General features: G+C 32.8%; 4 protein-coding genes across 9 annotated transcripts; 2 read left to right on the top strand and 2 right to left on the bottom strand.

Annotated features, from left to right (window-relative positions):
• Positions 1-110: 110 nt before the first annotated feature.
• LOC105457067 lies at positions 111-1,905 on the bottom strand. 4 transcript variants are annotated; one of them, XM_011701506.1, is made up of 5 exons: positions 1,841-1,905; positions 951-1,133; positions 704-856; positions 489-644; positions 111-410 (listed from the first exon to the last, which is right to left on the bottom strand). In XM_011701506.1, the coding sequence occupies exons 2-5, from the start codon at positions 1,112-1,114 to the stop codon at positions 164-166; spliced, it is 720 nt and encodes a 239-aa protein (XP_011699808.1). In that variant the 5' UTR covers positions 1,115-1,133; positions 1,841-1,905; the 3' UTR covers positions 111-163. The 4 variants fall into 4 exon arrangements, with proteins under 4 accessions (XP_011699808.1, XP_011699807.1, XP_011699805.1 ...); XM_011701505.1 differs by lacking the exon at positions 1,841-1,905 and adding an exon at positions 1,691-1,768; XM_011701503.1 differs by lacking the exon at positions 1,841-1,905 and adding an exon at positions 1,394-1,762.
• Positions 1,906-2,449: 544 nt separating this feature from the next.
• On the top strand, positions 2,450-8,088 carry LOC105457064 (actin-like protein 6B). Of its 2 annotated transcripts, XR_975331.1 has the most exons (7): positions 2,450-2,628; positions 2,784-3,130; positions 3,223-3,552; positions 3,628-3,879; positions 3,960-4,157; positions 4,238-4,512; positions 7,999-8,088. XR_975331.1 is itself a non-coding variant. In XM_011701498.1 (6 exons), exons 2-6 carry the CDS (start codon positions 2,804-2,806, stop codon positions 4,451-4,453), a joined length of 1,323 nt encoding a protein of 440 aa, XP_011699800.1. In that variant the 5' UTR covers positions 2,450-2,628; positions 2,784-2,803; the 3' UTR covers positions 4,454-5,154. The 2 variants fall into 2 exon arrangements, 1 of the variants encoding a protein (XP_011699800.1); XM_011701498.1 differs by lacking the exon at positions 7,999-8,088 and having other exon boundaries at positions 4,238-5,154.
• On the top strand, positions 5,448-7,565 carry LOC105457065 (odorant receptor 13a-like). The gene is made up of 4 exons (XM_011701500.1): positions 5,448-6,831; positions 6,913-7,126; positions 7,215-7,370; positions 7,471-7,565. The coding sequence occupies exons 1-4, from the start codon at positions 6,773-6,775 to the stop codon at positions 7,543-7,545; spliced, it is 504 nt and encodes a 167-aa protein (XP_011699802.1). The 5' UTR covers positions 5,448-6,772; the 3' UTR covers positions 7,546-7,565.
• LOC105457066 (serine/threonine-protein kinase ATR) lies at positions 7,578-19,243 on the bottom strand. Of its 2 annotated transcripts, XM_011701502.1 has the most exons (40): positions 18,923-19,243; positions 18,419-18,621; positions 18,159-18,329; positions 17,900-18,051; positions 17,663-17,812; positions 17,395-17,593; positions 17,170-17,309; positions 16,509-17,077; positions 16,266-16,436; positions 15,687-16,169; positions 15,425-15,602; positions 15,105-15,350; positions 14,797-14,913; positions 14,576-14,698; positions 14,247-14,494; positions 13,942-14,163; positions 13,688-13,859; positions 13,480-13,606; positions 13,259-13,383; positions 13,008-13,168; positions 12,777-12,937; positions 12,502-12,695; positions 12,332-12,416; positions 12,090-12,235; positions 11,895-12,011; positions 11,665-11,804; positions 11,360-11,584; positions 11,036-11,296; positions 10,744-10,969; positions 10,482-10,666; positions 10,205-10,395; positions 9,924-10,096; positions 9,703-9,846; positions 9,310-9,467; positions 9,006-9,237; positions 8,796-8,934; positions 8,600-8,714; positions 8,357-8,510; positions 7,979-8,215; positions 7,578-7,904 (listed from the first exon to the last, which is right to left on the bottom strand). In XM_011701502.1, exons 1-40 carry the CDS (start codon positions 18,964-18,966, stop codon positions 7,722-7,724), a joined length of 7,467 nt encoding a protein of 2,488 aa, XP_011699804.1. In that variant the 5' UTR covers positions 18,967-19,243; the 3' UTR covers positions 7,578-7,721. The 2 variants fall into 2 exon arrangements, with proteins under 2 accessions (XP_011699804.1, XP_011699803.1); XM_011701501.1 differs by having other exon boundaries at positions 13,008-13,383.
• Between the last annotated feature and the right edge of the window lie 331 nt (positions 19,244-19,574).

Raw genomic sequence — 19,574 nt, 5'->3', positions numbered from 1 at the left:
CAAATTCACATTTTTATTAATTTAATACGCATTTTCAAATTATTAGTTATTTATGATATCTATATATTTATTATATAAATAACATCAATATAATAACAAAATGTAATATAATTTATTTATTATCAATGTTAAAATAATGTATATTTATAAGATTGCTCGTTATTCAACTTTCTTTTTTTTTACTCAACAAATCTTGCACTATATCTTGAAGTACCGAAATCTTCTTTTGCAAGGACTTGTTTTTTTGTTGCATAAGTCTATTTTCACGTTCATTATAAGTTATACATTTTAAAAACTCTGTCCACTTTTCATCTGATAAAAAGTCTGCTTTTGTGAAGCATACTGTATTGTGTCTGGACAATTTTAAAATTTTCATTTCGGAATTTTTTAAATTAGACGATGGACATTGTCTATAAAAAATGTCTATTTATAATATTTGCAAGATGTAAAATAAAGATTAATTTTTCTTTCCTTCAAGTTTATCTTACCTTTCTCCACTTAGATCATTGTTATTTTCAAAATTGGAATCAATTTTTTCTTCATTATCAATACAAGTAACATTTATTTCTTCTTCAGAATTTAAGAAAATAATTAAATTTTCATTTGTATCCTGAGTCAACATTAGTTCGTTACTTGCATCTTCACTGCAAATAAAATTGTTATATTAAAAATTATGTAACATTAATTATCTCTTTATACGCACCTTTCATTGCTTTCAATGTCATTGCTCGCATTAGTTTCAAGATTTTCTGAATTGTCAAGAGTAATATCATTTTCATTTTGAAATATGATTTCAGAATTATTATATAAATCTACAGCAGTCTTTTGAACTAATGATGTTTTCTTTATATTTTTTCTAAATGGAAATGCATAAAATAATTTATATGTTTATTATTGTAAAGTAATTTAGCTCTCAATCTATTATTCTTAATTAAAGAATTTTGTCTCACTCTTTTCGTAGGATCATCGAAGGAACTGCAGTATTCTTTAGTCTCTTGATTCTAGAATAAGGATTTATGTCATGATAATCATTTTCTATGAAATGATCACTGCAAACCCTGGCCCCTTTGTATGAAACAATACGACCGATTTTCTCGAACCATTTATTCCTCATTTCTTCATTTGCTGGTATCCTGTAATGTTATACATTTTGAAACTTTTATTAAAAAATGTATTAAATGTATATGAGTGTATAAAATTAAAAAATTTTATTTATTTATATAAAAATTTAATTAAAATGGGAAATCTAAATTAAATATTAGTAAACATGTCTCAAAGTTTCTCTTAAAAATTTAATGTAGTATATTGCATGTTATCAACAATCATTATTGTATAACTCTATTAAATACGATTAGTCCTTATTACAATCAAATATTAGTTAGATCTCAGGTACCTATGAAACGACCGATATGGTTCCGAGGGAACATTTTCCTTCGAGCATATGCAACACGATGAAACCATTTTTTTTTTAATTTATATTACCAGAATATTATTTACAGAATAAATATGATATTAAATATGTTATTAATAAGTCAGTTATGTATACACATTGCGAGAGATGATACGCGTAGAAGTGATATAAACTATAGACACAAGATAAACAGGTATTATTCTGTTTAAAATTTCTAGATCGCTATTATACTACATATTCAGGCACGAATATAATGTACAAATAGGTATATACACCAACAATAATCATAAATCTAAAAACTCTCGCTCTTTCGAGATACGGCCATCATGCTCGCCGTGTTATGTCTGAGCATAGACTGTTTACTATATAGATCATGGGGAGGGAAAACTGCGCTCTCTGTCTATTAAATGCTCAGTAAGTAAAAGTTACCTGTGAACCGCGGATGAAACGCGAAAACCGGCAAAACATAATTCTCTCTGCGATTCAGGAATGCGCGAGTAGGTTATAAATCTTCGCTAAGTGGGGTTTGAATCCTCACTAAATATATAATTCGAGTCTCCACTAAGTGAGGTTCGAATCTTCGCTAAATGGGGTTTGAGTCTCCGCTAAGTGAGGGTAATTCGAATGCGCGCGCGCGCATTCGGACCCTCACTTAGCGGAGACTCAAACCCCACTTAGCAGAGACTCGAACCCCATTTAGATTGTCGCATTATATGCGGTCTTTAATATAATATCTCGTCGGTGATAAAATATATATGTATGGCATCTCGAAATTACATTTAAGATAATCTCAAATTTAAAATCAAATTACAAAAATAAAATACTATCGTTATGGGATCCATAAAATCTTTGTTAGCAATTATATATATATTGTATATATATATATATATATATATATATATATATATATATATATGTCGTGAAAAAGTCCAAATTAAAGAGAAAAATTGTATCTCTCCCTTAATTTTCTCATTCGCGTCTGCGCGGTGATGGCGCGATAATCGATGCATTTACAAGCAATACAAGCTCGGTCTATTTACAATTATGTCTATGGTCGATGCCGGCCGCGGTTTGGAAGCGTCTCTCAAATTGAGGTTATGGTTATACGTAAGCCGCAAGGTCACAAAACTAAATGTTCATGTAGCTGTCACGTAGACAAAATATTCGTACGCCGTTTCATTGAATTCTTCTTATAAGGAAGTTACTGCAGAGATTAGGTGAGTGCTTGCGAACACGATAACGACATGTTTAAGACATAACTGCTGCACGTCATTGCGTAAAATTTGCATGCTATCGTTGTCATCGAGAGTATTATTACAAAAACATATTGCGTACAACATATTACTCATATTTATAAATGTTATTCTTGAAGGGATCTGACAATTTGCCAAGATGTCTGGTGGCATGCTGTATGGCGGGGACGAAATAGGAGCGTTGGTCTTTGACTTGGGTCATCACTCCCTGAGAGTGGGCTATGCCCAGGAGGATACTCCGAAGGCGGAAATCCCAGCTGTCGTTGGAATAGGGGACGATGGCAACGGCACAGCTACAAAGGTCGAACCCATGGATATCGATGATAAAAAGCCTGACAGCAATATCACTCAAAATGGGACAAAGTATTACATCGATACTACAATTCTTCATGTTCCACGGAAGAATATGGAGGTTGCGAGTTACATGAAAGAGGGCATGATTGAAGATTGGGATCATTTTGAGAAGGTAAAATGAATAGTATTTTAATGCAATTTTTAGATTTTTATATACATCTGATTTTTTATATTGAAACCTCGACCATACCGTTTGTCTGCCAGGTCTTAGACTACACGTATTCAAAAATAATTCAATCCGACGCCGAATATCATCCTGTGTTATTTTCTGAATCGCCATGGAACGTGCGTAGCAAGAGAGAAAAGTTAACCGAGTTGATGTTTGAGAAATACAATGTGCCAGCATATTTTCTCGTAAAAAATGCAGTTTTGGCCGCGTTTGCCAATGGCAGAGCAACCGGCATCGTTGTCGATAGCGGCGCCACGCACACGTCTGCGGTGCCTGTACAAGATGGATTTGTATTGACACAAGCCATTGGTAAATCGCCCCTTGGCGGGGACTACATAAGTATGCAGTGCAGACAGTATTTACAAGTATGCAAATATTACTCATGTATTTATCAAATCGTATCTTCCAAGTCTATCTTTATTTAATTTGAATAAATGTAGGATAATGATATCGACTTGTCGCCTCCTTATATGGTCGGAAGCAAAGAAGTAGTCAAAGATCACGATAAGCCACGATGGATTAAAAAGAAAGGTTTACCCGAAGTTACCAAGACTTGGCATAATTATATGGTGAAGAAGGTGATTCAAGATTTTCAAGCCACAGTACTTCAGGTGTCAGAAACGCCGTTTGACGAGAAGATCGTTTCCACGATTCCTGCAGTTCAGTACGAATTCCCGACTGGGTATCATCAGGTATAACAATCTTTCATACAATGTCTGTATAACATTATGACACAAACACTTCAGAGTAAAATAAAAAAAATTATTTTAAGGACTTTGGAAGTGAAAGATTTCGAATACCAGAGGCGTTATTTGATCCTAGTATAGTACAAATGCGTGGAGGTATGGTCGGTAACACTATGTTGGGAGTAGGGCATATTGTCACAACCAGTGTTGGCATGTGCGACGTTGATGTGCGACCGGCGTTGTACGGAAGTGTTGTAGTAACTGGTGGCAACTCGTTTATTCAGGTAGAATTTTAATAGATAGAAAATTAACTAAGGCAAACATTGCCTCTCACACATATTGACGAATTATTGTGCATTTGTAGGGTTTCCCGGAACGTTTGAATAGAGACTTATCCATGAGAATACCCTCTAGTATGCGTCTTAAATTGATCAGCGCGAACGGATGTGCGGAAAGAAGATTTGGAGCATGGATCGGCGGTTCGATACTGGCGTCGATTGGCACTTTCCAACAGATGTGGATCTCCAGTCAGGAATACGAAGAGAGCGGAAAGAGTCAAGTAGAAAGAAAATGTCCTTAAAACGCTGTAGCTCGTACGTTTTCATTCGTATTAGCAATGTTTTCAACATCGCACAGGGAGTGAGTACAATTTTTGAAATATAAAACTCTACATTCTACATATTATGATATTGTGTATCATTTAATACAAATTATGATGCATAAATTATGATGCACGTGAGACTATAAAGCACTTTTAAATAGAATCTTTTTATAACGTTAATGCATCATGATGAGAATATACTCGTGATGTTATTGAATTAAATATCTGCTAGTATATATATATGGGATAAGCTTATTCTGTCTGTATAAATGATTTTACACATTGTTCCGAATTATATTATAAGCAGATGACATAAGAAAATTGATCCCTATTTATTATTGATATGTGCGTAAACTACTAAATTTTGTAAATTGTAATAAGATTTTTTATAACAAAAAGAAACTCACATGCCATAGCAAATTATGCCGTGGAAATAAATTTGTTGTTTGTTATCTCTTCGATTTCACACGTTCTCGCATTTGCAAAATGTCCTCGGTCTCGTTTCACTGCCACTAGAGTTATATGCATCATGTGGGAATCATAAGTGTTCGATCCCCATTTGTAGCAAATGTCGCTATAGGAGCGAGATGGAGTATACGTTCACCCGGAAGCTATAATTATCCTTTGTGACACGTACATGTATTTTGTATGGAAATAAATAAGTATAAGGTATGAAAGTACAAAGGGAAAACCATCTGTCTCTTTAAACTGCCTTATTAGTAGTTAACTAGGGGAGCAAACGTCGTTTGCGAATGAGGAAACAAAGTGAAGGGAAATTTCAAACAATTTGTCTTTGTGTCTCCAATAATGAAAGACGTTGGATCTTGCAAATTAGCTATCATTAGTATGAAATATTAATAAACAGAGAACAGTTATAAAGCCTGCATTTTATATTTTGTGTCTCTAAACAGATATTTCAATACAATACGACCTACTAATTGAGACTCCGTCATCAGTAACGTCTACTAATTACTTGCGTAAAATAAAGAGAACTTAATTAAAAATACACCGAGTTCTAACTTCGCTAATACATTTTCAAACATTGAAAAATTTATAATATTTGTTTGTAGATCTCTCTCTAGTACGGTTTATATCAATAGCTATAATAACTAGTGTAGATCTGATGTATATAAAGTTTGTGCTTGCTCATCTCTTCCAAAACATCGTTTCTGACATTTATTGTGTATCTTTTTGATGCAAGTAATATGGATATCAATAATTACGTATTTATTAATAAAAAGGTTTTAAAATTTGTTGGCCTTTATCCAACGAGTATCGTGAGATATATTCTGTGTTGTATATGTATGATTGCCATTGTTATACCGCAAGGATTGCAAATTTATGAAAATTGGCAGGATTTCTCTACTGTACTTGAAACGAGGTATTTATGTGCACAATTCCCCATCATTGACACAAATTGGATTGTTATATTACAATTTGATTACGCTTTACAAAAAATTGAAGTAATTCTATTTCTTTTATTATCTTTATACAGTTCAGTATTACTCACTATTTTACTTGCTATATTAAAATCGCTAGTTTGGATAAGTAATAGAAGAAAAATGGATCCTTTTATCGAATACATGTTAACAGATTATTGGAATATATTGACAACAAATGTTTCAAAGAATCACACGGATGTATATGCAATGTAAATAAACGTTTTTTTTTCCAAATTGCAAATGCACAAATGCGTCTACGGATACACATATATTTCATTGTTACTCACTTGCAGATACGTGAAGAAAGGATATTTATATACCAAAAGATATTTATTTTTGATTTGTAACTCTTTAATGTTCTTCTTCAGTCTACCTATAATCGAAATTGTTATTGTTACGATCAAAGGCACCAATAATAGCACAAAGCATTTTCCGTTTTTAGCTTTATACCCAGAAACTTACTATAGTTTTCCAATGTACGAGGTAAGGATTCTTACTTTCAGGAATTCTTCGAGATTGTTCGTGTGATAATAATTCGTATAAAAAATTCCCGTTTACGTAGATTACTTATCTCTCGCAAATGATAGCGACAAGCTTGTGTGGCCTTGTTATTTTGGGAACTGATACTTTAATTGCAACAGCGTTGTTTCACACATGTGGCCATTTCAAAGTACTCCAAAAAAAAATTAAAGATATTGGCACCAAGATTGATTCCGTTAGTACTTCTTTCAAAAGTTTCTTTTATATATCATCATCACGTATTATTATAAATTAATATATTTAGGATGATTATTTCGTTCTTGTAAACATATTAAGTCTTTTTATTTAGGTACAACATGTATATATTAAAAAAGATATGCAAAAAATTAAATTGCATACGATAGATATTATTAAACATCATTATACGATTCTCTGGTAATAATTTGAAATAATTTAATATATATTTGTTTTTATATATTAAGAATGGTGATGAAAATATAGCAGTTTTGCATCTAGGTTTTGCGATTATATGGAAACAGTTTTTAGCCCCATGTTATTTCTACAAACATTAGCTAGCAGTCTCATAATGTGTCTAGTAGGTCTTCAAATTGCGACTGCTAATATAACTGGAAATGAAATCTCCAAGTCGATTAAATACATTTCATATTTAATCATGGCACTTTTTCAATTGCTGCTCTTTTGTATACCCGGTGATGCTTTGATATACGAGGTAACAATAACATTACTGTCCCATTAAGAAAGACATAGACACATATACATATATACACATGTGTATTATATATATTATATCCATATAGAGTTCTATGATTTACAAAACTGTGTATACAATTGCCTGGTATGAATTGCCAGTTTTATTGAAAACCGAAATCTATTTGCTCATGTTGCGTAGTCAAAAACCTAGTAAAATAACCGCAGGAAAAATCTACGTAATGCATCTGGAGAATTTTAGTGGAGTAAGAGAAATTAGTACTTGAATTATAAAATATATAAAAAATTATAAGGTTTCTATAATATATGTATATGTACAATAAAAAAATATTCTAATATTTGTAGGTGTTAAGCACAGCTGTTTCATACTTCATGTTGCTTCGAAGTTTGGGCTCGGATGAAATTAGTGTCAAATTATAAAGTCGTAAATGTGTAATTAAGAAATATAATACTGTAAAAAGTAAAAAAAAAAAACAACACAACACACTTGAAAATTATGTGTAGAAGCTTCGGCAATAGTATGGTTCGTAGATTACTATCCATTAATATTTATACATGCGGGATTCTGTCCTGCAATCCTATTTCGAAAATGCTCGTTACAAATATGCACCCCAACCAAAATACATTTGGCACAGATTATCTAAATTTGTCGCTTCCAAAATTAAATGATTAGTTTGTCCTTCGACACTAAGATGTAAAGCGATATTTTCTGCCTTTCTTCCAGCATATCGTATTAAGCCTTTTAATCGTTGCTCAATATTCTTTATATGTTCTACGGCCTAAAAAAAAATTAATGGATTATTTTTGTATCTTTTCTTACGTAATTTAATATAAAAGAACATATTCGTTATACTTTTTCGTTCGTTTTTTCAGCTGCTTCACCAGGCTGATTCTTATTCCAACTGACGAGTGGATCGTAGACGAAAGGTGTGAGTACGCTCAACAATGTACTCGATTCTTGCCGAAGTACTCGCATGGTAATTTGACAGGCGCGTCTAAATGGTCCTTCAATCTTTAAAGGACCCATAGCATCTACCATATTATGTGTCAAACGAAATGGTACTCGTTCAGGCCAGTCAAAAAATTCACCCTAAGAATTATAAGGTGTATACAGTACATTAATCGGGATAAGTAGTTAAGATAAGAGGAGAAACAACATTTACATGTTTCCATGTATGTGCATTACATATATATGTATTTTAAAAATTTAATTTCCAAGTATGATATTTACCCTGTTGAACAAGCAGTTGAAATCAACATGAACGCAATCTCCGCATGTAGAATCAAACAATATATTTTCTCCATGGCGATCACCAAGCCCAAGTATATATCCTACCATGGACATGACAGCAGTTGTCCTAATATATGCCGTGCGAGCTTCGTACCTTTTTCAAAAAGTCAGATAATTGATATATCTATATGTATACAGAATTATACGAAATGCATATGTAAGATGTATTTTACTGACACATACCATCCATATGAATCAGGGAACATAATGCGAAACCAATCCCCGAATATAGGAGGATGTCGTGGTAATAGCTTTTCCAGAAACATTTGCCTTTTCTTTTCTAACGAATCTCGTAATGCTAATGAAAATATTTAGAAATTAATTTAGGTGGTAATTTTTTCTACAAGCGCGCGTTTCTCAATAGTCATATTAGGCTTACCACATATCATCGTTTTAAGTTCCTTATTTGTAGGTGCAATACCTCTTTCTCTATATAGATTCATAATAGTAGGTCGAAAACCAACCAGATTTGGTACCCATTCTATTAAACCGCATTCCTCGTTTAATGGCACCACGCTCTGTAAATTAAGGATAGTTGATCATTTATTAAAATCAAATCTAAACAAAATGTATCGCTAGCAAGCCTTACATATGTGCGTATATAAAGCCTCCTTTGTCGTGACTCTGGATCATTTTGGAGATACTTATTCACGATATCATTAAATTCCATCAATCTGAAGTCTCTACGTAAATCATCTTTTGGTTTACACATGAAAAGATATTCTTTACCATCTGATCCTCTCAGCGCGATTCGTCGCGGCCGTTGAAGTGACGGCATTATTACCACGTTTTCTTCTATTTTTGTTATATGTATCCATCTCCTGTGTTACAAACATAAAATATATCGCGCTGTTACAAAAGAAAAATGTTGCAATAATAAATGAAATACGTACAACAAGAATGGATTATGATTCACAATCGAAGCGTTCTTGGCTGGAAGATGTAGTTGTCTGAATTTCGTTGTTGGCATCATGATTAAGCTGAATTCCTTACTTGCAAGTAACCTTGGTAAATTTTTTGACAAATGAGTCACAGTGGTATTTAGTACTCCCTATTATAAAATCGAAAGAATATCATTATTATGATACACATTATATTCTTTAATTCGTGGTACAAGTATATTCTTGGGTAGCACCCGATTGACCACCAGCCACTCACAGTGCTTGAACAGTGGAAAATCTTTAAGCACCGGCCGCTGTGAGTGGCTGTGGTCAATCGGGACGTGGTCAAACGCTTCCATATTCTTTTATTATTAATTTTACTGATATTACGTTTAAATAACTTACTTCTGGTATCGATTTATTAGATAATTCAATTAGTCTTTCCCAAAGTCTATGGAAATCTTTAATAAGCTTGGACATGTCCATTGTTTTCAACTGCGCATGATTTAAGATTTCTTGACATCGTTTTTGTCGCGCCGGATATGAAGACTGCAAAATAAATAAAGCGTATTTTATATTTTTGTTAATTGCACATATAAAAAATTATATACACAAATAAAATTTACATTAAAAACTGATGCCATCATCCACAAGCAATGGTGCGGATATGCTGAAATTAATTTTACTAAAATCGTACGAAGGGTATTTTGCACTTGCGGAGACGGATGACAAATCCTCGATACAAGTTGACTGAATGCTGTTAACCACATGAATGTCGGTAATCTCTGAAGGTAGACCTCTGAAATGTGAAAATCAATTCACATATCAATTCACTTTGTTCAATGATAAAAATTAATCATTTATTTTACACTCATAAATCTTGTAATTAATTTAAATAGATAGGTACCCATAATCTGAGTCATTCTTAATAGACGATCTTGACGAAGTCTAATAATGTCTGGTGGATCGGAAGTAATCGTAGCACGAGACGCATGATCTAACCAAATGGTCAACATCTTAGGCATTGAATGATGAATGTATTTGCAGCCATGTTGAAGTGATTTGCCGTAAAAATTCATCATGTGTATTTGCAGGTCTCTTGAATAAAAATGTTAATGGTTAAATGTTATTATAATCAATCATATCACGAGAAAATTAAGCTGTATTTTATAGCACAAACTTACCGCCTATTTCTATCTTTATCGTCTTCCGACAATCTCTCAACAATAGTATCATAATACTGAGCACACGATACCCAAGTTTTTTCCCAGCATTTCCATACTTCGATTGCTTCTTTATAGTTAAGGATACAACCGTCAGTATCGATGTTAAGAGTCTCATCGTTGTATTTTGCAAAAAGAAGCTTTGCCTGAAAGAAGTGTAGATATGAAATAACTAGTTACTTTCTGATAGTCAATGAATTTTAAATCGTTTAGCATTACAGACCTTTGCAAAGTGTCTTCTTTCTTCGTTACAGTCTTCTGAAGGCAATTGTTTGTAATATTGCGCTGGTTGAAAACAATTTGAGAAACAACGATTTAAAGTGGTAAAAGCATCTTCTTGACAACCTTTCTGCCAATATAATCGAGCTTGCTCTATGTACAATGGTTGTGGTGGACACCAATCACTGGCTGATAAAATGTGCATGTACGCTTGTTGATGCAGGCCAGTCCTAACATGAAACAATTCGTTTAACACGGAAATAACCAAATAATGAAAAGAATAATGTCATACATACTTTCTAGCAATTTTGGCACTTTTTAACCAGATTTTGCCGATCTCTTGCTTAAGCATTAAATTTTCTATGTTTTGAGTCTTTCGTTGTAGCTGTACAGCTAAATCTAAAGTAGCTCTGCGCATACTCAAAACAAATTCTACGCCGCGAGATGCTCTCAACAATTGCCCACGTTTCTCCCATTCTTCCAGCATTGCTGGAAGGCCCTCTGCATTGTTTAACATCATTGAAGTTGCTTTATCAAATTCGTTCAGTATGTGTAATCTGAAAACAATATAACAAATACATTTCAATAATTTAGAGAAAATAAAAATTATTAATACTTACTTCATAATATACGAGTAACTTTGTTGATAAGCTCCTGGTCGAGAAGCATCTTCTAATAACGATACCAAGTTCTTCTTTAACGAGAGCAAATCCGGTTTTGTTCCATTTATGAGATCATCTAGTAATGCGTGTTTTATATTTTTTTGCGAGGCCTCGTCAAATCGGGAAAAGTGAGCGAGTTTCCAAAAAAGTTCACGTTCGGTTATGAGAGGCTCTAATTCTGGCCTGTCATATTGAAACCATTTTTTAGTTTACAAATAGTCCAATTTAAGTATATATTTATTTCTGCACTGTAATAGTATTACCTGCTGTTCAACAAACCCTCCGTAATGTGTTTGGCAGTGAATGGTTGATCCAGACCGAGGTAACATTGAATCATACCTTGAACGTACGTATGCTTTGAGTCTTTTGTCTGCATGAGTCTCTCGTAACACGTAGCTGCGTCCTAATCGAATTTATATTTGAAAATGTAATTTTGCAAAGCAAATATGCATTATAGCTTCAAAATACAATTACTTGATATGTCTAATAGTACCTGAAGCTGTCCATTAACTTCATGAGCTAAAACCAATTGTTGTAAGGTAGGAGACTGATCTTGAGTCACTAAAAGACCAGATACTCCGTCGGGTTCATCGAGTTGCGCATAAATTTTCTGCAACAGATAATTCTACTTTGTGGAACAGAGAAATATCACGTATACCACGTTAAACACAAATAGAACATTACTTACAGCGAGTAAACCACCCTCCGTTAATTCTGATAAACCTTTATTACTAGACGCCATATGTTGTTCCAGATACATCAGTGCACGGTGGTATTCTCGTGATTGATAACAACCCTCTGCTATTACCAGACTGTCTAATCTACCACAGAATTCTAGAAATATCAGCAAAACAAAATATCAGTCATATCTATACAAATCGTATAAATTAACGCAGTATGCGATAAATAAAACATTTTTTAATTATAAACCTTTTATCGCTTCGTATCTGTCATCTTGAAATAATCTTCGTTCTCTAAGCCATCTTTGTAAATGATCCAATATAGAAAAGATTACCTGTTTCAATCATACGAAAACATTTAACGACAATATCAAGAAAAATCAAAAGGTTAAATAAAATTATTAAAAGACTCGTGCTAACTCGCGAGCAGCGTGTACGCCTAGTTTCTTCCGAGATTCTCTTGTCGTCAGCCTTTACGCTCTGTCCGTATCGAAGTGGTCGGTGACGCAGAAGTTCTGGATCCAGTACAGACTTCTGTCTAACATTGATCACGGCTAACATCTCTTCCCTAATCTTAGCATGTTCCTCCTTTCCATTATTGGCGATTATGTATGCTGATGGATAAAAGAGCAATATATACGTGTGTGTATTAAAATAATTATTGCATAAATGGACACATTAACGTTCTAACTTACACACAATGTACGGTAGACAAAATGTTAACGTTTTTATATCCCGTTTAAATGCCAGTTTGCATGCCTGTAATACATTGTGGAGCGTTGTATCACGTACAGCATTAGACATACTGCAAAGCCAGTTATAAGCCCAGTTTTCGACTGAAGAACCAACTTCGGAACTGTAAATTTTTGTATGAGTTATCGTTCGATGTGAGATAATAGCAGATTGAAATTTCATCTAAAGATTACCCGTAAATGGGATGCGGAAATTCATCGTCATCGCTAACAGTCACTATTTTGTAATGTGATGTCAGGAAGGGGATAATAATCTGTTGCGTTGTGGGCGGTAAATTATTCCACAATTCACTATTTCGACCTTGCGGAGAAATATCATATGCTTTTAATATTTCCTGGAAAATAATCACATTGATAAGTAGAATTATGATTTTTTTTACCATAAATGCACATGTGTAACGCGTACGGTATACGGGATTACATACCTGTATGGCAAGTGAAAAACAATCCATACTTTGGCTATTTTTTTGCATTTGGAAAGCGCGTACATGTTCGGAAAGTAGCGCACATGCAAATTCTTCATTCATATCCGCTATAAATTTACTATCCTCTATAACATAAAAAGAAATTTTAATTACAGAATTAGAAAGTTTACGAAGGCTAAGAATTTTCATATTTATTATGATAAAAATGTAAAATCAAGTACCTCTAGAAATAATTCTTCGCGGAAGAAGACTCGGTTCGATAGCTCCTAATTCTCCGAGACATTCTCCATAACATAAACGGATAGATTCGTCCTTATCTTGACATCCGATTAGCAGAGTATCCAATAGCTTTAAAATAACAAATATATTACATACATAAATAATATACGCATAATTTATACGTGTAATATGTAATAATCATCAACATACTTCAACGATTAATGGATGGACATCGGTTTCGCTTAGGATCATTTTGTTGAGCTCACTACGATGCTCCTCCAAAAATATTTGCAAGTGTTTCAGAGCTCTATTTCGTACTTCATCGGTTTCGTGCGTAATCCGTTTCAACCACAATTTTAAATTAGCGTCAAATCCCTCAGGTCTACGATTAAAGATTTTTATAAAATATAAAAATATAAAAACGCAAATTATATGCAAGTTAAATATACGTTATAGATATTTACCTTGCTTGTAAAATATGTGCCTTGACTACATCGGATATATGAGTGGGGACTTTCATGTCATCTATAAAAAATAATTCCGAAATATGATTGTTGTGTCCTCCACTATTCTGAATAATCAGAAACTCTAACATATTGTTGACTTTTTCCGGAAATATTTTTTGCAGTGGTATTAACGATACGCATATTGTTGGAAATAGCGATCCCAAGTCTTCAATGGCTATACTGAAAGCAGATTTTGAGAATTACCATTTCAGAACGTAATTAACATATTTCCGTTTATATTAGTATATAGTAGTTTGACATACTTGTGGATAAACGCATCCCATGCGTCACAGACTAAGCGCGAGAAGCCTGGCCTTTTAAATCCAAGTGAGGTTCGCAATGTAGCTAAGATTTTGTATCTAAGCGGAGTTAAGTACGTGGCACCCATGTAGCGAATTAAAACAGCTAGTGAAGCAAGTGCAGATTGTTGCGTGTGTTCATCTGATTTAGGGCCGAGTTTTATATCAAAATTCACCAATATTCCATGTAATCGTAGATTTAAATAAGCCGCCTGTTTATGTAAATTTCAATGTATTTTACATTGCTGCATGTATTCATCGTATAATCATAACGTAATTATTAAAGCACTTACAACTTGCTCTTGCGTACCAAATTTTCCTTTCTGATTAATATCATATTCCGAGATGATTTCTAACAAGCCTATTATTTTTTCAGGCGACTCATAAAAATTTAACATAAGTTCTTCAAAAATTCCCTACAAAAGTATATATATTATACATATATGTACATTTTATCACATTTTTCACATATAAAAGTTAAGAAAATTTAATAACAAGAATTAAAATTTTTTACCATAAAAGACTGCTTTGTAAGAAGTACAAGACTAGTTTCCGTTATTTTTGTCACAAGCTTCAAACATTCCGTAGCTATTCGGAAAGGTGTTTCTAAGAACGCATAACTGTAAATATACTGAAAAAAGAAGGAAAAGAGACATACAGTATCCTATTTTAAAATTGCCGTGTTACCTGCGTTGAAGCCAAAAAAAAAATTTTTGTTTTAAAAATTAAATCATATAAAAAATGGTGGTGGTGGGTTGTGGTAAGTAATTAAATTACATTATATCAATTCAGTTAAATAATTGAACACATAATTTTACTTACTGAAAAATATTCTTGAAGCATTTGCTTTATGTCCATTCGTATCAATTCGGCTATATCGTATAGAAGTGCATTTGCTTGTGGCACTTCAACAATAATGGCGATCAGAAAGGAGACCGCATAATGACCGTCCTTATACAACAATTGACGTGATCCTTCGTATCCTATGCATTTAGCAACGCGATGTACCGTAGTTGCCATATTGTATGAGAAATAGATATAATTGCTAACAGCACGTTTCATGAGAAGCTACAAAATAAATTGATAAAAACGGACATCACAATTTGTAAGCACGTTTTGTAATAATTTATAATTATACTTACTTTTAAGAAATCCTTTCGGTATCGAATGTATAGAGTCTTTGGGGAAAGATTTAAGAAATTAGCAACATCCCGATACATAGCTGTAGCGGATGCTACAGCTGCGTGTGATGAATTCGGATGTGTTATTGTAATTAAAAATACATCCAAAATCCTTCTTTCGGTTAAATGTAACGGAACACTAAAATCGTTACATCAATTAATGGTCAATTAATAAAAAAAAATAACTTAATGTTTGGACGATTAAATATCTTCGATATCTTACCATACGAAATTTTTGGCAGTTTCTAATAATGTATCATGTAAGGAATGATTAGACGTATTCAACGCAGTCATAAGCGTGTTGGCTATAACATTAATAATTAAATCAACATATTCGTCCAAATCGTCTGGTACAGTATCCGGCAAAAGTTCATTATTACTTTCCAACATTTTATTACTTAATAATTGTCCGATTACTGACGCAATATTCCACCGAATCTCAACATTTTCATCATGTATATAAAGAAGCCATTTCTTCGTTATCTCATTCGAATTAAATGAATTAATATGATTTGAAAGCGAAAGAATACTTTTAGAAATTTGCAAACGTATGGAAACGTTAGTAGAGGAAAGTAGTTTGAAGTACGTATTAAAAATATGATTGTAGGTCCTTGGCAGACAATGAATGTTGGATTCGGCATTTTGCTTTATATTTTCTGTACAACATTCACAATGTACTCTCCATTTTCTGTTATCTGACAATTCACTAAAAAAAAAAGATAGGGTATTGTTAGTTACTCCATTTCATATTTATGGGACTATATTTATGAAACTATTTATAAACTGCATATTAACAAAATACCTTAATAAAATAATTTTTCCCTTTCCTGATGAGACACAAGCTACTTGGCCCAAGACATTTGCAAGAGCTTCATGTATTTCCACTTTCGTCGAAGATAAGGCAGTATTTAAGACATATTGGCAAACATCTTCTAGTTTTATGTTTGTATCGTTCAATAATAATACACTGTGCCTATATTCCAACATAATTTCAAAATTAAAAGATATGTCATTTGAGAACATATGACAAAATTAGAATACTTACGACACTGCTGTAACAGCTATTTGCATGTCACTATTTACACATGTGCGTAATAATTTCAGTCTTTCTTTTCCATTGCCATATATGCATAGGGTTTCAAGACACTTCGACATTGCTTTAACATCAAGAGATTTTGCTCGTTGCACCATTTTTTGGCCGATATCCATAGATCCTTTGAAATCTTGAGTAAATGGCAATGCTAATATTGATTGCAATAAAACTTTATTCGATTCATTGTGAGCCATTAAATTCATTAAAATTTGAAAGATAATTTGCTCATCTTGACATCTGTCTGAATTCAAGTGTTGTATGAGAATCTTCAAGATCGCGTTTAAGTCGTTCTCATACAGTTTTATTTGAATATTTTGTTTTTCTATCCATAATTGTAGTAAAGATGAAGCTTTAACGACATGTAACACTTCTGTGAATTTTTCATCTTCCACAAGATTCATTAATTTTTTCCTTAATAATTTCCATGGTTCGCTGATCTCTGTTGCAAGAATAATTTTGTCCGGTATAACGGCCCGTCCAATATCAATAAAAACAAATTGCATAAAAATCTCAACAACGGTCTAAAATAAATAATAAGCAAATTATTAAACAATGAAAAATCTAAAATAAAAAATAAAATGTTATAAAATATACGATTGTAATGATTACTGACTGGACAATGTACGAAGTAAGCCAAGAGATTTTTAGTTTCTGAATTGGTACAGGGTCGTGGTTCTGCAATTAAATATTGTTTAATCTTGTAACATGCTGTTTCTTCTAATTTTTTTATCGCCTCAATTTCTAGATTGTACGCTGCAAAGGGATATAATAATTTATACAGTGTGTTTAAGATTGTTTTAAGAATGTATTAATTGAAAATAGAAAAGACAATACTTACTAACAAATTCGGAGGCTATAAAATCAATAGTTTGAAAACACAAATCTGTCATATTAAGAGAAACATGTGATAACTGTATTAAACGTATCAATGTTTCTGTAAATTGAGACAACATATGAATTGATAGTTGATCTGAATTAATCCAAGCTGGAAGACTTTTCACTATTTCTAGAGTATACATAATTATAGTTGTACATTCCTAAAAAATTCAAATAGAGTATAAAATACAGTACAAACTTTCTTTCTCTTAAAAATTCCAATCACTTACGTTAGCATGAACAACATGGTTCTCTATTATTTCCGTAAACAGTTGTAATGCTTCAATCTTCAAATTTGGAGAAGAATTGACAATAATTGTCTTAATTCTATTGCATAACTTTACTTTATCCCAAACTGAAACACCAGCTTTTGCAATGATCTGTCAATACAAATATCATTGTTATTGAAACAAGTGTTGTTAGAGAAACATCTTATTAAGAAATCTGTGAGTTAGAAAAGCAAAAACCTTTAATAAAGATGCTTGAATTGATAGCACATCTGACGATTTAATCTTTGCAGGAAACGGTGTCAAGTCTAAATTCTCTATAATATCCTTGTCTGTATGAAACTTTGAGAGAGTTATTTCTTCTGTAGTGCTTTCACAAAACTCTGATATCTCTGTGTAAAGAAAATTTCATTTTGTAAGTTTTATTATTGGTAAATAGATTTTATTAAGTTTTCACTTGGTCATATACCGTTACATATGTTGGTCCATTATTACATACCATCAAGAATACTTAAGTATTCTGAAGTAATGGTTTGAAACATTGTTATGTGATGTTTTGATAATATTCTGAGCATACAAGCTTGCACTTCAATACTACTTGAAAGCACCACATTGCTCGATGGTTTGCAGACCAAATAGAACATTGTGTTAAACAACCAGGTTGTGAATGCTGAAAATGTGTACAAAAATATATTATCAAGTACCTACAATTTTTTTTTATACAATTATATATTTTATTATTTTTATACAATACACTACCTGCATATTGTTGTTGTAGAGTAACATCCGCTGTACCGGTATTAAATGGTGGAACTAATACAGTAGTCAATGTAGAAGATCTTTTCAATAAAGATTCGAGAAGAGAACAGAGCATCTGTTCTGTCAGAGGATTTTCCAAATCAGAAAATATTGCTATTATCGGACTATTGATAAATTTCCATACCGAGTCTGCCACGGTTATCCTGCGATAAGAAAATATTGGTTGTCAAATACATTTATGCCTGTTTCATTATTTAAAAATTTATAAATTCGTTAACCTTTAAAATTGGCGCGAGGTAGTTTGACACACATTTATTTGGGATATTTTATTGTTACAATGATAAAGTTTCGATAAAAATATTAAATTATACACAAAATTATTGTTATTACGACTCAGATATTATGTTGTGTTTTGTATCTCAATCACATGCAGTATAATTGCATTGGATGCAGATTTGCTCGTAATTGGATTGGATATCGGTATATTTATAACAGAAGTCTTACGTGCTGTTATCCTGAGGAGTCGGCGAATCGTCATTCGCTTCCATTATTGTATACAAATTGTAAATAAACGGAATGTATAGTACACTGTTCAATCCGGCATTAGATTAAAGGGTTCTCCCTCTCGGCATTTGTTTTTGTTTAGATAAAGATCCATAAACTTTTCCACAGATCTTTATACCTTTATCAGGTTTCTTCGTTCCTCTTGATAATAAAATATATCCTTACGCACAAATTATGTATTAAATCGGAAAATAAATTTGTGATTAAACCTTCCGCGTTCATTTAAAACTTTATTAAAGCTGTGTTTACATAACAGTGGATAAGGTTATGGGAGAATTCTTGACAGAAAAGCAGAAGCCAATCAGAACTCGAGCAAACCCGTTCCCCGGTTAATGACGTCACATGTTCATTTTAGATTTCTCATTGGACGAGGAGAGTTAAGATCTTGACCACGTTGCGATTGCCCACGCCAGAGAGAAGCATGCCCACGCGTTGAAGTTATTAATCGCTCTCGGAACGATCAAATCCGTTCCGTCCGAAAACGCTATTTGAGAAACAGAAACTATGTAAAAAATACGTTTCTCTTTCAATCCTCCTCGGGACACTGCTTCCAATTGTGTCCACGATAGTAATTTTATTGACTATACAGTTC

The sequence above is a fragment of the Wasmannia auropunctata genome, unplaced genomic scaffold (genome assembly GCF_000956235.1).
Source record: "Wasmannia auropunctata unplaced genomic scaffold, wasmannia.A_1.0 LD335400.1, whole genome shotgun sequence".
Lineage (NCBI taxonomy): Eukaryota > Metazoa > Arthropoda > Insecta > Hymenoptera > Formicidae > Wasmannia > Wasmannia auropunctata.
This window is presented reverse-complemented; position numbering and strand designations above follow the sequence as displayed.

Bases quoted from the DNA above. Each gene is read 5' to 3' on its own strand.
- LOC105457067 (XM_011701503.1), bottom strand. From the start codon at position 1,461: ATGGTTTCATCGTGTTGCATATGCTCGAAGGAAAATGTTCCCTCGGAA. The intron at 857-950 runs GTGAGACAAAAT...ATTTCCATTTAG, and splicing joins TCGATGATCCTACGAAAAGA to AAAAAATATAAAGAAAACAT. The intron at 411-488 runs GTAAGATAAACT...CATTTTTTATAG, and splicing joins AATGATCTAAGTGGAGAAAG to ACAATGTCCATCGTCTAATT.
- LOC105457064 (XM_011701498.1), top strand. From the start codon at position 2,804: ATGTCTGGTGGCATGCTGTATGGCGGGGACGAAATAGGAGCGTTGGTC. The intron at 3,880-3,959 runs GTATAACAATCT...AATTATTTTAAG, and splicing joins TCCCGACTGGGTATCATCAG to GACTTTGGAAGTGAAAGATT. The intron at 4,158-4,237 runs GTAGAATTTTAA...GTGCATTTGTAG, and splicing joins GTGGCAACTCGTTTATTCAG to GGTTTCCCGGAACGTTTGAA.
- LOC105457065 (XM_011701500.1), top strand. From the start codon at position 6,773: ATGCAAAAAATTAAATTGCATACGATAGATATTATTAAACATCATTAT. The intron at 7,127-7,214 runs GTAACAATAACA...ATATCCATATAG, and splicing joins GTGATGCTTTGATATACGAG to AGTTCTATGATTTACAAAAC. The intron at 7,371-7,470 runs GTAAGAGAAATT...TAATATTTGTAG, and splicing joins ATCTGGAGAATTTTAGTGGA to GTGTTAAGCACAGCTGTTTC.
- LOC105457066 (XM_011701501.1), bottom strand. From the start codon at position 18,966: ATGGAAGCGAATGACGATTCGCCGACTCCTCAGGATAACAGCAC. The intron at 18,052-18,158 runs GTATGTAATAAT...TTCTTTACACAG, and splicing joins ATACTTAAGTATTCTTGATG to AGATATCAGAGTTTTGTGAA. The intron at 11,297-11,359 runs GTAAGTATTAAT...TATTGTTTTCAG, and splicing joins AGTTACTCGTATATTATGAA to ATTACACATACTGAACGAAT.